Here is a 14,071-nt window from a genome sequence, read left to right on the forward strand (position 1 = left end):
CTCCACAAACATCAAACCATACCTAATTGTTATCATGTCTCCATGATCTCCTTGAATGTACCAGCTGCAGTTTACAGCTGGAGGATAGTTCGATGGCCAAGAAGGACTATAGATGACTCCCCGTCTCTCTGTGTGCTGTTCCAGTTCTCCACTGCAAGCAGCTGTTAATAAGGGGAGAAAAATAATATTGTTAATGCTTTGCCTAATCAACAATTCATATTAGCTTCAAGAGATTTCATCAGTTTCTGGAGACTGCAGACATATGAGAGTCAACAGTTTTATCCTCTTACCGGTTTCTTCCCTGCCCTGTTTTTTAACCAGGACACCCACACCAAGTGTAGGTAAGCATAACCTGCATTTCAATGCAGGACCAATCGATAATCTTGTATGAATCTACCACAGGCCACAATCAATATTACTGCATGGATCTGCCAAGAGAATGTAAGACAGAAATCCTTCTTACCAGCTTCCCAAAGCCTAGGTAGGTCACCCAGCAAGTAAAGAAGATCCATATTAACTGTAAAGTAGCTAGTAGTTCATATTGTTGTAACATGTTCCTGGACACGTTGTTTATTCTCTTAACCATATGACAGACCTGAAGAGTTTTTAAGGCTTAAAAAAATACCCACCCCTCCCACAAAAATGTGAACTGGAGTCCAATGTTAAATATTTTCATTGAACATTAGTAAATTCCTTCTGAACTCACATAGATGGGAAAAATTTTCAAGAGAGAGAAAGGAGCAAACAAGGCCAAATAAAGCTCAGCATTTTCAAAGCACATTTAGTTCTTCCTATGGAAAACAGCGGGCTAAAACAAATACTACTAATTCGTAATTAAACAATTCAAAAATGAAAATTAAATGTTCCAAGGACAAGTTGAAAAGCTGTTCTGATAGGAAAATGTACTCTTAGCAGACTACAAGAGGGAAGATTCTCTGTAATGCAATAGCTATTCTAAACATTCTCCAAAAATATTATTTAAACTATTTTCAAAACAAATTACTATCTAGAGCATGACTTGTGGACTGCAGCTGATTATCCCAGTTTCTGACAGAAGCTTACATTCTTGTAGCTGAAAAACGCAGCAAGGGAAAGAAAAAGTTGCCTATACCTTGTCGCCTCATACACATATGCATCCAAATACATAAATGAGATATTTATGATATTGCTTGAAAACAAGCCACGTAAATACATCATTTTCAATTCCCAGTCAAGATCAGATTTAGCTGCACTGGAGGGATGGAAGGAAGGAGCACCAGCAAAGCTACTTGGCTGCAGTCAAATCAGGTGGCACGGCTGCCTGCAGAGCTCCTGGTTGGGGCTGGGCTGCAGCATGTCCCCTCCAGGAAACCTAGGCCTGGCACTATTCTGTTTGTTCACAGTAAGCACTTTTGAAGTGAGAGCCACAGGAATACAAAAAGCATGAGGCGAGTAACTTACCTGAGGCAAAACATAAAAATGCTATTATTTTTACTCTCCAGGTACAGCATTCCACTGAAATACATGCATATAACTCCTACTAGTTTCAAAGGCCACAAAAACATACAGAATACTTAAATACATGAAAACATCTGTTTCCAAACAAATATTTTGCAGTAATGCAGTTACAAAAACAGGAACACTTTTGTTATCACATTTCTAACACCAGAGCAGCTCCATGCTAGATGCTGGAAAATACTGAGATCCAGTTGCAATTACAGAATTATAAAAGCAAATTTAAGATCCACAAGACATTCCAACTCTAGTTCTCAGTTTCTTTAGGTCTATAAATGTGATCCTTCATATACTTGTTACTGCATCAACGTATCACAGCAGCAAAAGAGGACCAAGAGCTAGCAAACACAAAAAGGAGCTGGAAAGGCTGCATTTCTTAACTGCCAGGTTAGTAACACTTCAAAATGGGAAGGAAACAGAATGCACAAAGTGAAAGAACAAATACACCAGACAGCACTATCCAGAGGCTTCCAGTAACACCTGTGCAAATATTTCTGCTGCCCTTGTAGCAAATAATGTTCTGGATTAATATCCCTTATTCATAGTGTTTGCAATAGAACAGAATCAAAATTACGCAAAACTTATTTAGTTCCATTCTGAGGAAGTCCCATTGACAGTCTGATGGCTCTGCATGATGACTTCCATTCACACATTCACCAGTGTAGTTAGTGGAGCTATTTTTCTCCCAAGTACTTGTTTCTCAGTTTTAGGAAGTAATTACAAAGACTCTGAGCAATAGTTACTTAAGTATCCCAGCTTTTTTGAAGTAATATCACTGCATTTTTTCTTCTGGAATAATGTACAGTTTCCTAATGTACACGATCAGCTGTAACATCTGTTGGGGTTTTAGGAGTTCTCCTTCTGTTTTCTTTTTCTCTTAAAGAATTTTCCCCATACATGTTGCCAGGGGGACAAATTACTGGGTGCTTAAGAAAAACAAAAGACCTGGCCACAGGAGCAGGGGTGCATCTGGCTACTCTCTTTTACCTGGGCTTGTGGGCTCTGAGTTCCTGGCATTTGGACGTAGAGAGAGGCTGGAAGGAATTCGTCAGCTCTGGAGACTTCTGCTTTTTTGGCTGCCTTCCTTCCTTCTACCAGAGAAACCCCGGGATCCCAAGCTCGCCTTCCCTGCCCCGCTGGGAACCGGGCTGCAGCCGCCCTGCCCCCACCGTTGCTTTGAGCCCTCACTACTCTGTAGCCCCGCACGTCCTGCCTGCCGAGACCTCCGGGAGGTTCCACTGCAGCTCCGGAGTTTGGATACATCTCGTCTGACACCTGGGATTTGTGCTCATCCCTGCCGTTCCAGCCTGCTGTTCCTGAGAGTCCGGGATCGGCTGCCCAGGGGTTTGTGAAGCCTTTGTCCCATCCCTTCCCGGGATCCCAGGCCACCAGTGCCGCGTGCTCCCCGAGCTCGCTCCGGAGTGCCCCGAACTGCACCCGAGGGGAAAGGGCCTGACAGCCGAGAAGGCTGGCACTGGGTTTGTGATTGTTTGCTGTTACTGCCATAGTTATTGCTGTTTGTTTGCCTTGTTTTATATATAACAGTAAAGAACTGTTATTCCTATTCCTCATATCTTTGCCTGAAAGCCCCTTAATTTCAAAATTATAATAATTCGGAGGGAAGGGGGTTGCAATATTTTTTTCTTCTGTTTCAAGGGAGACTCCTGCCTTCCTTGGCAGACACCTGTCTTTCAAACCAAGACAGATCTTGGCACCCAACCGTGGGGCCTGAGGGCATTAAGAGAGAGAGGTGAAAAAGGAATAACAGTTCCTGGATAACTTAATTTTGTGTGCTGGATATAGGAACCTTGCTAGGCAGCACTATGTGGTCTAGCTTACCCTGCTTCGGGTGGCATGTGGCCGTGGCTATATTCTTCCCCTTTGCAGCTCCTTACCTAAACATGGGTCCTCTGACTAAGGCTACCATTGCTGTTATCCAGTTTGCACTACGGGTTGAGAAGATGAGGAATTCATGGGCTTTTAACTTCCTCCAGAATGGATAAAGGGCACGTGGATAAAGGGCTGTCACACACTAAGTGCATGTTTTTGGGGTTATGTTAAAAATGGTACCTTCTGTGAGGAAATGACACCAGGGGAAGTTTTCTCCCAACCCCTCAACCAGTTCTTTGGGCCCACCCCACCAACTTTTGAAGGGTTTAGATTTCCTCTGGATACTAACCAACTGGTGCTGATAGGCCTACTCTATTTAGCACTCATTGATAAGTTGAGATTGACTTGGACACAGACACCAGCCCCAGAGACTAGAGATCCAGCCCCAGAGCCTGATCCTGCCCCAGAACCTGACACGGCCCCAGAGACTAGAGATACGGCCCCAGAGCTTAACACAGCCCCAGACACTAGCGACCCTGCCCCACAGCCTGATACTGCCCAACAGCCCACCCCAGAAATGAACCACCCAGATTTAGTGGGGGCACTGGTGAAGGAGGTGCACAAGATGCGCCAGGTGCTGAGGGAATACACCTCCTCAGCTAGTGGGAAACCCTCTCCCTGCGCCAAAGAGGGTGAGTCCGATGGTGCAGCAGTGGAACCCAGGGATGCTACAACCATCCAGCAGCAGTCGCCCCTGTGCAAAGGAGGAAGTGTAAGACCAAATCAGTATGACCAGTTAATGATGGTGGGGAACCAGGGCCCTCACAACCAGCAGGAGAGCCAGAGCCAAAAAACATCACTGAGGCCCTGTTGTACGACAGTCTCCGTGGTATGTGAAAAGACATTGTGCGAAGGGGGTGTGAGCCTTATACAACCTGGCTGCTTCGGGTTTGGGACCTTATGGGCACAGGTGTGCAACTGGATAGTGGTGAGGCAAGGTATCTGGGATCGCTGACCCAGGACCCAGGTGTGGACCAGATATTTGTGAGGGAGCCAGGGCTCCTTTCTCTCTGGGAGCAGCTCTTAATGAGTGTGAGAGAAAGGTTCATTCACAAAGAAAGAATGCAGGAGTACCATCATAGAATGCAGTGAAGACACTCGAGGAAGGGATCCAACAGCTAAGAGAAGTGGCAGTATTAGAGGTACTCTTTGGGAAAGATGGACAGCATGATAATGACCCCAATAAGGTCAGGTGTACAGGACAGATGATGTGGAACTTGGCAAAGCTAGGGCCACCGCAATACACCACCTTCGCTGCAACAATTAATGCCAAGGACAACCAAGAAACAGTGGGTTCCGTCGCCAACAAGCTCAGAAATTATGACAGTATCGTCAGTGGCCCACTGAAAGCTCATGTCTCTGCCGTGGTTAAGGACCTCAAAGAGTAATTTAAAGAAGAGATTAGGGGGATGAGGGAGGAGATGAGGAAGGTCAGTGCGGCACCAGTACAAGTCACAGGCCCCCAAGTCAGAGCCCGCTGTCCCCCAGCTAGAGAGAGAGAGGGTACACCCCACGAGCTGAGCTGTAGTTTTTCCTGTGTGAGCATGGGGAAGACATGAGAAGGTGGGATGGGAAACCCACCTCTGCCCTGGCAGCGCAGGTGCATGAACTCAAGGAGGGAGGCACTAACTGAGGGGGTTCCGCTAAGGTGAAGGTAGCCTCAGCCTCCCGTGACCAAGCTGCCAGGTGTTACAGATGGGAGGATGATATGTCGGATCCCCTTGAAGGTACCTTGAGCATGTACGCCCAGGGAAAGAATGATAACCAGGGCTAGAGGGGCCCTGCCTCTAGCCAGGAAGAGGCACGGGAGAACCGGGTTTTCTGGACAGTGTGGATTCGATGGCCTGGCACATTAGAGCCACAAAAATATGATGCATTAGTTGATACTGGGGCACAGTCTACCCTAATGCCATCGGGACATGCATGGCTGGGGTGACAGAGGGATCGCAGCAGTTGACCCTTTTGGAAGCTGAGGTGAGCCTGACTGGCAAAAGCATCTGACTGTGACTCGCCCAGAGGCCCCATGTATTCTGGGCATAGACTTCCTCTGGAATGGCTATTACAAAGACCCAAAAGGACTCAGGTGGGTGTTTGGAATAGCTGTTGTGGAGGCAGAAGGCATTAGGCAATTGAGCACCTTGCCTGGACTATCAGAAAATCCTACCGCAGTTGGGCTTCTGAAGGTGGAAGAGCAATGTGTCCCAATTGCTACCTTGACAGTGCACCACCAGCAGTATCAGACAAATCGAGATGCTGTGATCCCCATCCACAAGATGATCCGTGAGCTAGAGAGCCAAGGGGTGGTCAGCAAGACCCACTCACCCTTCAACAGCCCCATTTGGCCTGTACGCAAGTCTGATGGGGAATGGAGATTGACTGTGGACTATCATGGCTTAAATGAAGTAACTCCACCGCTGAGTGCTGCCGTGCCAGACATGCTGGAGCTCCAGTACGAGCTGGAGTCCAAGGCAGCAAAGTGGTATGCCACTATTGACATTGCTAATGCATTCTTCTCCATTCCTCTGGCACCAGAGCGCAGGCCCCAGTTTGCCTGGAGGCTTGTGCAATACACCTGGAACCGACTGCCCTGGGGGTGGAAGCACAGTCCCACCATCTGCCATGGACTGATCCAGGCTGCACTGGAAAAGGGTGAGGCCCCAGAACATCTGCAGTACATTGATGACATCATTGTGTGGGGGAACACGGCAACAGAGGTATTTGAGAAGGGAGAGAAAATTATCCAAATTCTCCTGGAAGCTGGCTTTGCCATCAAGAAGAGCAAAGTCAAGGGATCTGCCCGGGAGATCCAATTCCTGGGAGTAAAGTGGCAAGATGGATGACGTCAGATTCCCACTGAGGTCATCAATAAGATCACAGCAATGTCTCCACCGACCAACAAGAAGGAAACACAAGCTTTCCTAGGCGCTATAGGTTTCTGGAGGATGCACATTCCCAAGTACAGCCAGATCGTGAGTCCTCTCTACCTGGTTACCCGCAAGAAGAACGATTTCCACTGGGGCCCTGAACAGCAGCAAGCCTTCACCCAGATCAAGCAGGAAATCGCTCACGCCGTAGCCCTTGGCCCAGTCAGGACAGGACCAGAGGTGAAGAACGTGCTCTACTCTGCAGCCGGGAACAATGGTCTGTCCTGGAGCCTCTGGCAGAAGTTGCCTGGTGAGACTCGGGGCCGACCACTGGGATTCTGGAGCCGAAGCTACAGAGGGTCTGAAGCCAACTACACTCCAACAGAGAAGGAAGTCTTGGCAGCTCATGAAGGAGTCCAAGCTGCCTCAGAAGTAATCGGCACAGAGGCACAACTCCTCCTGGCACCCTGACTACCGGTGCTGGGGTGGATGTTCAAAGGAAAGGTTCCTACCACACATCACACCACCGACGCTACTTGGAGCAAATGGATTGCCCTCATCACGCAGCGCGCCCGAATTGGAAACCCAAGTCGCCCTGGGATCTTGGAAATAATTACGAACTGGCCGGAAGGTGGGACTTTTGGGTTATCTTCTGAAGAAGAAGAGGAGTAAGTGACGCGTGCCGAAGAAGCCCCACCATATAACGAGCTACCAGAGAGTGAAAGACAATACGCCCTCTTCACTGATGGTTCCTGCCAAATTGTAGGCGCTAGCCGGAAATGGAAAGCTGCTGTATGGAGCCCCACATGACAAGTTGCACAGGCTACTGAAGGAGAAGGTGGATCGAGCCAATTTCCTGAGCTCAAAGCTGTTCAATTAGCTCTGGACATAGCTGAAAGAGAGAAGTGGCCAAAGCTCTACCTCTACACTGATTCATGGATGGTAGCCAATGCTCTGTGGGGTTGGCTGGAAAGGTGGAATAAGGCAAACTGGCAGCACAGAGGAAAACCAATCTGGGCTGCTGAGGAGTGGAAAGGCATTGCCACTCGGGTAGAGAAGCTATCCGTGAAGGTCCGTCATGTAGATGCTCACATCCCCAAGAGCCGGGCTAACGAAGAACATCGTAACAACAAACAGGTAGATCAGGCTGCGAAAATAGAGGTGTCCCAGATAGACTTGGATTGGAAACATAAAGGAGAGTTGTTCCTAGCTCGATGGGCCCATGATGCCTCAGGCCATCAGGGCAGAGATGCCACCTATAAGTGGGCACGAGACCGAGGGGTGGATCTAACCATGGACAGTATCTCCCAGGTGATCCATGACTGTGGGACATGCGCTGTGATCAAGCAGGCCAAGCGGGTGAAGCCTCTGTGGTATGGTGGGCGATGGTCCAAATACAAGTATGGGGAGGCCTGGCAGACTGATTACATCACACTGCCTCAAACCCGCCAAGGCAAGCGCTGTGTGCTCACAATGGTAGAAGCCACCACTGGATGGCTGGAGACCTATCCTGTGCCTCACGCTACTGCCCGGAACACCATCCTGGGCCTGGAAAAGCAAGTCCTTTGGAGGTATGGTACCCCTGAGAGAATCGAGTCTGACAGTGGGACTCATTTCAAGAACAGCCTTATAAACACCTGGGCTAGAGAACATGGCATTGAGTGGGTGTACCACATCCCTTACCATGCACCAGCAGCTGGGAAAGTTGAACGGTGTAATGGACTGCTTAAAACCACCTTGAAGGCACTGGGTGGGGGGACTTTCAAAAACTGGGAGGTGCATTTAGCAAGAGCCACCTGGTTAGTTAACACCCGAGGCTCCACCAGCCGAGCAGGCCCTGCCCAATCCAAACCGCTACAAACAACAGACGGTTCCAGTGGTGCATATGAGAGGTATGCTTGGAAAAACTGTTTGGGTTAAGTCTGCCTTGCGCAAAGACAAACCAATCCGTGGAGTTGTTTTTGCTCAGGGACCAGGTTGCTCCTGGTGGGTGACGTAAAGGGATGGAGAGACCCGATGCATACCTCAAGGGGACCTTGTTTTAGGGTGAACTACCCATGGCTCTGTACTTGTATCAGTATCAGCATGTATATATGTATATAATTCGGGTGATGCATGTATTTATATGGTTAAAAGGGTTAAGTTTCATGTAACATGTTAGTATGGGAAAAAATTCGGGGTGGACAATGTTGGGGTTTTAAGAGGTCTAGTTTTTTTTCTGTTAAAGGAATTTTCCTCCATTCTGTTACTAAGACGATAAATCGCTGGGTGCTTACGAGAAAACAAAAGACTTGGCTACTCCTTTTGTTTCACCTGGGTGTGTGGTCAGTTCACTCTCGAGGAGAGAGAGGCTGCTGCTTCTTTTTTCAGCCGCTTTTCTTTCTGCTGGAAACAACACCGGGATCCCAAAGCCGCCTTCCCTGCTCCACTGGAGGCTGGGCCGTGGCCGCCCTGCCCTGCCGTTGCTTCAAGCCTTCGCTACGTTGTAGCCCTGCTCGCCCTGCCTGCCCAGATCTCCGGGGGGTTCCCCGTTTGGATATATCACTTCTGCCACCCGGGATTTGCGCTCGTCCCTGCTGTTCAAGCCTGCCACTCCAGCCTGCCGTTCCAGCCTGCCGTTCCCAAGGGTCTGGCCAGGGGTTTGTGAAGCCTTTGTTCCATCCCTTCCCGGGATCCCAGGCCGCCAGTGCCGCGTGCTCCCCGAGCTCGCTCCGGAGCGCCCCCTGCAGCCGCGGGGGAACCATTGCACCTGCCCTGCTCACCGGGAGCCGCCAGCGCCCCTGCCGGCTGCGAGCGGAACTGCACCCGAGGGGAAAGGGCCTGACAGCCGAGAAGGCTGGGACTGGGTTTGTGATTGTTTGCTGTTACTGCCATAGTTACTGTTGCTTGTTTGACTGGCTATACACAAATAGATATATAACAGTAAAGAACTGTTATTCCTATTTCCCACATCTTTGCCTAAAAGCCCTTGATTTCAAAATTATAATAATTCGGAGGGAAGGGGGTTACATCTGCCACTTCAAGGGAGGCTTCTGCCTTCCTTAGCAGACACCTGTCTTTCAAAACCAAGACACACACAAAGGCAGAATTTTATACTGTTGTGGCTTCAGTATCAATAAAAGGGTCCCACTTCCCTCCTCAGCTCCTGGCCATGAAGTCTGCAAAATCACACACATACCTAAGTCCTGTGTTATTAAGCTGGGCTTCAGCTTGACATTGTGATTCCTTAAGGAAAATAAACAAGGGCCTGTTCAAATTGCCGAAATATCTAAAGGAAAGAGAAGTTCCTAAATAGAAAGGTGCAGTCCTGGATTCTGAAGGCCTTATCAGTGACAACACAGAAGAATAGCAGTGATAACACTTTTACAACAATTCTTCTGTCTTTCCACAGCCTTTCTGCACAAACCTAGAAGAAAAGTGTAATTCCAATTAACTAAAAACTCCAAACTGCTTAAACTTCCCACATTTAGCGTTACTGAAGAAATACAAAACTACCATTTCCTGGATTGGCAAACCAACCCACCAAAAATCTTACTGAGATGAAGAAAAGATAAATTCTAAAGACAGAAAATAATACATCTTCCACAGTTAAAAAAAAATCCAAACAACAACAAAAAACAAACAAAGAAAAAGAAAACCCCAAACTTCAAACAAATGCCAGAAGATACTGGAGTTCAGAGTTTCTATCAAGAGGGCATAAATCTTAATGAGGTTCTCTCTGTAATAATCAAATGGATTTCTTCTACTGTAAACAGCAGTAGATTCCCTCTGCCAGTTAAATATGCCACAAATAATGACAATGAAGTTTCCAAAAAGTTTACATTAATAATATTACTCCTATTTTTGCGAGAGCAACTGCAATAAAACAGACATTGAGCTTCACCAAAGGACAGCACTGAGGGTACTACGCTCTGCCGGAATAAATTTTCAGACAACCCCAGATGAAAATAAATCCTGCAGCTTTACACTCTCCTGCACTAGGGCCTGCCCCAGTCACAAAGAACACATCCCAGCCATCTGCTCCAGGATAAAAGATGTTTTGCACTTGAAAAATTGCAACCTCCTCTCAAAACCAAATGCTTTGAAATATACATTTCCTCAAGTAGCTGTCTCAGAGTCAGCAGGAAACTCTCCCCAAGTTCTCACAATGCTCCCTCAAGGAGGGCTTGCACACATGGTTTAATGCAGATCCCTTACGCCTGTGGAAAAAGAAGACTGAAGGCTCCCCTTCACTTTATCCAGTCTCCAGCTGGCTGCTTCTGCCCCTGACCAGAAACGGCGAAGGCACAGTCCTTCAGCTGTGAGGGTTCACCTCACAGATGTGACAAAATCTGAGCTCACACTGCTCTATCAACAGGCTGACCTAGCTTTCTGCGAGCACAGGTAAGAGAAGCTACACATGGATCAGTCTTCGATGATCATTTTTATCCCCAGCTCCAGTTACACCATCAGGAAACAAGGTAACTCAAAACTGTATGAAGACAAGAAAACCTGAAGACTACAAATACCCTGAAGTTTCCAGCATACTTGGAAGAAAAAAAGCCAGATGTTAGAACTCTCTTTTTAGCAAAAAAAAAAAAAGTGTTAGAAACCAGCAGAGCCAACTGGAAGAAGCTCTACATATTTTAGGCTGAGGCAGTATCACCAGTCTAAGTAAGCCACTGTGTAATTACTTAGTTTACACTTTGTAAACTCATGTATCATACACTCAACAGATGCCAAACTCCATCAAAAGCTAAACAACCATCCAGGCAGAACATACTAGGACATAAATGACACTCTGTACTTTTTCCAATGAAAGAATGGAAAATACTGTTGAAAGGAATGAAGGATTTGCCTTTACAAACAAGCTGTGGACCTGCTGGAAGATAAAACTAGTACTGAGAGATAAAAGAAACAATGGGAAGGATTCCACTGATTGATGAATGGAAAGAAAGATTTCTCTTTACAAATAAACTATAGCTCTGCTGATAAATGAAATTGGATATTGAGAGATGAAAGAAACAATGAGAAGAACCATAAATTCCATAAGAATTAAAATAAAGGGGGGTTTATACATTAGAAGGGAGTCTTAGGTATTAGACGTTTCGGGAAGTCTGCACCTCTCAAGTACCTCAGCCAATGGGGAAAGAGAGAGGGAAATGCAGCCGGGAAATTAGGATAAATAGGAGGCTGTGCCCTCCAAAAATTTGAGAGACCCCAGGGGAAATGCCCCATGGCCTCTCCCTTTATTCGAATAAAGTAACAGAACCCCTCTGTCTCCTTTTCAGACATAAACCTCTGGTGTTTGTGGATTAATTTTCCTGACACTGTGTTGCAAACATCACATGTCCTGCATGTCTTATCCACACTTCCTCCAAGCTTAATTTAAGCAGGTTACCTAATCATAAAATTACTACCTTCTCCTGATTTAAACCTTGTCTCAACCCCTAGTTTTGACTTGAACACTCAAGCTCCCATATTAATCGACCTACTGTCCTAGAATTACTTTTCTGTTTTCCCATATCCTTTCCTCCCATCTCCCTTGTTTGCGATTTTATGTTTTAATGTAAGTTGCAGCTTCTTTGGACATAAAGTACATCTACACATATGACAGTGGATTGACAATCACAAGAGGGCCCTTAATCACTAAGAGGACCCTGACTACAATATTCCCATAATGTCAGTAAGTCACAGCACTGCTAGAGAGAAGGAAATTACACAAGGTGCTGTGATTCTGGTTGAATTTCCACGCAGACATTCATGAGACATTTTTAATATTCTTGTTTTAACTTCTTCAAGAATGAGCCACTCTCCCTGACTTGATACTCCCAGGCACATTTCCTAAACACAGAGTTTTCCCCTAAACATATCAGCATGCACTATGACCTTAGCCTCAAGCTTATAATTTTTATCTACCACAGTGACAATGATGCAGTCTATAACCCCGCTGTGGTTTAAGCCCAACTGGAGAATGAGCCCCACGCAGCCACTCTCATCTCCCCACCCCCTCAGGTGAGAGACAAACTGCAGATTACAGGTTGAGATAACAATTTACTGGAAACAGCAACCAGATAAGAAAACAAACAGTGATGGCAACAACACTAATGACAACAGCGTGTAAGAGAGGGCGATGCCGCGCAAAGCGCTCACCAAGCCCAACGCGAGCGGCCCTCGCTCCGTTCGCCGCTCCTGCCCCAGGACAGGAACAGAAACGACAGAAATGGCGGCGCAGCCTCCACACAGCACCTTTGTCTTGTACCCACAGCCGCGCCCGCATGGCTCCAGCCGCCCCCCCTCCCGGCACGGGGACAGCGATCCCTGGCCTTGGCTGACACCGGGACAGCGATCCCTGGCCTTGGCTGACACCGGGACAAGGATCCCTGGCCTTGGCTGACACCGGGACAGCGATCCCTGGCCTTGGCTGACACCGGGACAAGGATCCCTGGCCTTGGCTGACACCGGGACAGCGATCCCTGGCCTTGGCTGACACCGGGACAAGGATCCCTGGCCTTGGCTGACACCGGGACAGTGACCCCTGGCCTTGGCTGACACCGGGACAGCGATCCCTGGCCTTGGCTGACACCGGGACAGCGATCCCTGGCCTTGGCTGACACCGGGACAGCGATCCCTGGCCTTGGCTGACACCGGGACAAGGATCCCTGGCCTTGGCTGACACCGCAACAGCAATCCCTGGCCTTGGCTGACACCGGGACAGCGATCCCTGGCCTTGGCTGACACTGGGACAGCGATCCCTGGCCTTGGCTGACACCGGGACAGTGACCCCTGGCCTTGGCTGACACCGGGACAGTGACCCCTGGCCTTGGCTGACAGTGGGACAAGGATCCCTGGCCTTGGCTGACACCGGGACAGCGATCCCTGGCCTTGGCTGACACCGCAACAGCGATCCCTGGCCTTGGCTGACACCGGGACAGCGATCCCTGGCCTTGGCTGACACCGCAACAGCGATCCCTGGCCTTGGCTGACACTGGGACAAGGATCCCTGGCCTTGGCTGGCACCAGGAAAAAACCCAGGAAGACTTAAAAGTCCCAAACTTCTAAAGATGTCATTGGTAGTCTGTCTTAAACAAACGTCATTTAAAAAGTCTCTCTTTCATTAGAATATCTCTTTGTATGGGAAAGAAACAGTAACAGCTCAAATGAACAGTAAATACAAATAAGAAAAGTATGTCTTACCTAATGACGTAACAGCGCTTTCTATTTTCCCAGTCAGGAAGAGATTCACTGTGTAAAGACAGAAAATAATGTTCACAGAAGTTCTACTGGTACTGGGTGGCAGTCAGCAGTTAACCATTCCTAGGTGTTTGCTGGGGTGTTAGCATAAATGCATTGCAGTTTTCCAACAAGAACTTTGCTTATCGGCACAGGCAAGTCATGTAATCAATTATTATCCTTCACTACAGTGAACTAAAACAAGTCACCAGCAATCCAAGTTTAGTATCTGTGAAACATGCTACCAAAAGAAACAACTGACAATCTATTCTAAATTATCTTCCACAGGATTTATTTTAATTGAGGAACACAGAAGAACAATCACACTAAAACATTTATCATCACAGCTAGTGACTTCACCTGCTTAAATGCTGGATAACTAATGCAATTATTACTTAAATACATCTCTTCTGAATAAAGCAAGGTGACATTTACTCCTCAGGTAAATGTCACCTTGAAAATCAACTGCTAAAGCTAACATGATTGCCTTGACTAAGCAAAAGCAATGAAGTTTTCAACAAGGTCCACTAATACAATCAAAACAGGATGAGGCAATACTTGCAGTACATATCAGACTTGCAAATTAAGTTCCGAAGACTCTTCACTTTCTG

General features: G+C 47.4%; 1 protein-coding gene across 3 annotated transcripts in view; it reads right to left on the reverse strand.

Annotated features, from left to right (window-relative positions):
• LRP3 (LDL receptor related protein 3) overlaps window positions 1–14,071 on the reverse strand; it is a 35,131-nt gene that overhangs the window by 16,438 nt on the left and 4,622 nt on the right. For 2 of the 3 annotated variants that reach the window (XM_032121856.1, XM_032121858.1), the window contains 2 exons: window positions 13,425–13,472; window positions 23–161 (listed from right to left, as the gene is read on the reverse strand). In XM_032121856.1, the coding sequence (XP_031977747.1) occupies window positions 23–161; window positions 13,425–13,472 (187 nt within the window). The remainder of the gene's footprint in view (window positions 1–22; window positions 162–13,424; window positions 13,473–14,071) is intronic. The other variant, XM_032121857.1, reaches the window with a different exon arrangement.

The sequence above is a fragment of the Corvus moneduloides genome, chromosome 12, assembly GCF_009650955.1.
Source record: "Corvus moneduloides isolate bCorMon1 chromosome 12, bCorMon1.pri, whole genome shotgun sequence".
Lineage (NCBI taxonomy): Eukaryota > Metazoa > Chordata > Aves > Passeriformes > Corvidae > Corvus > Corvus moneduloides.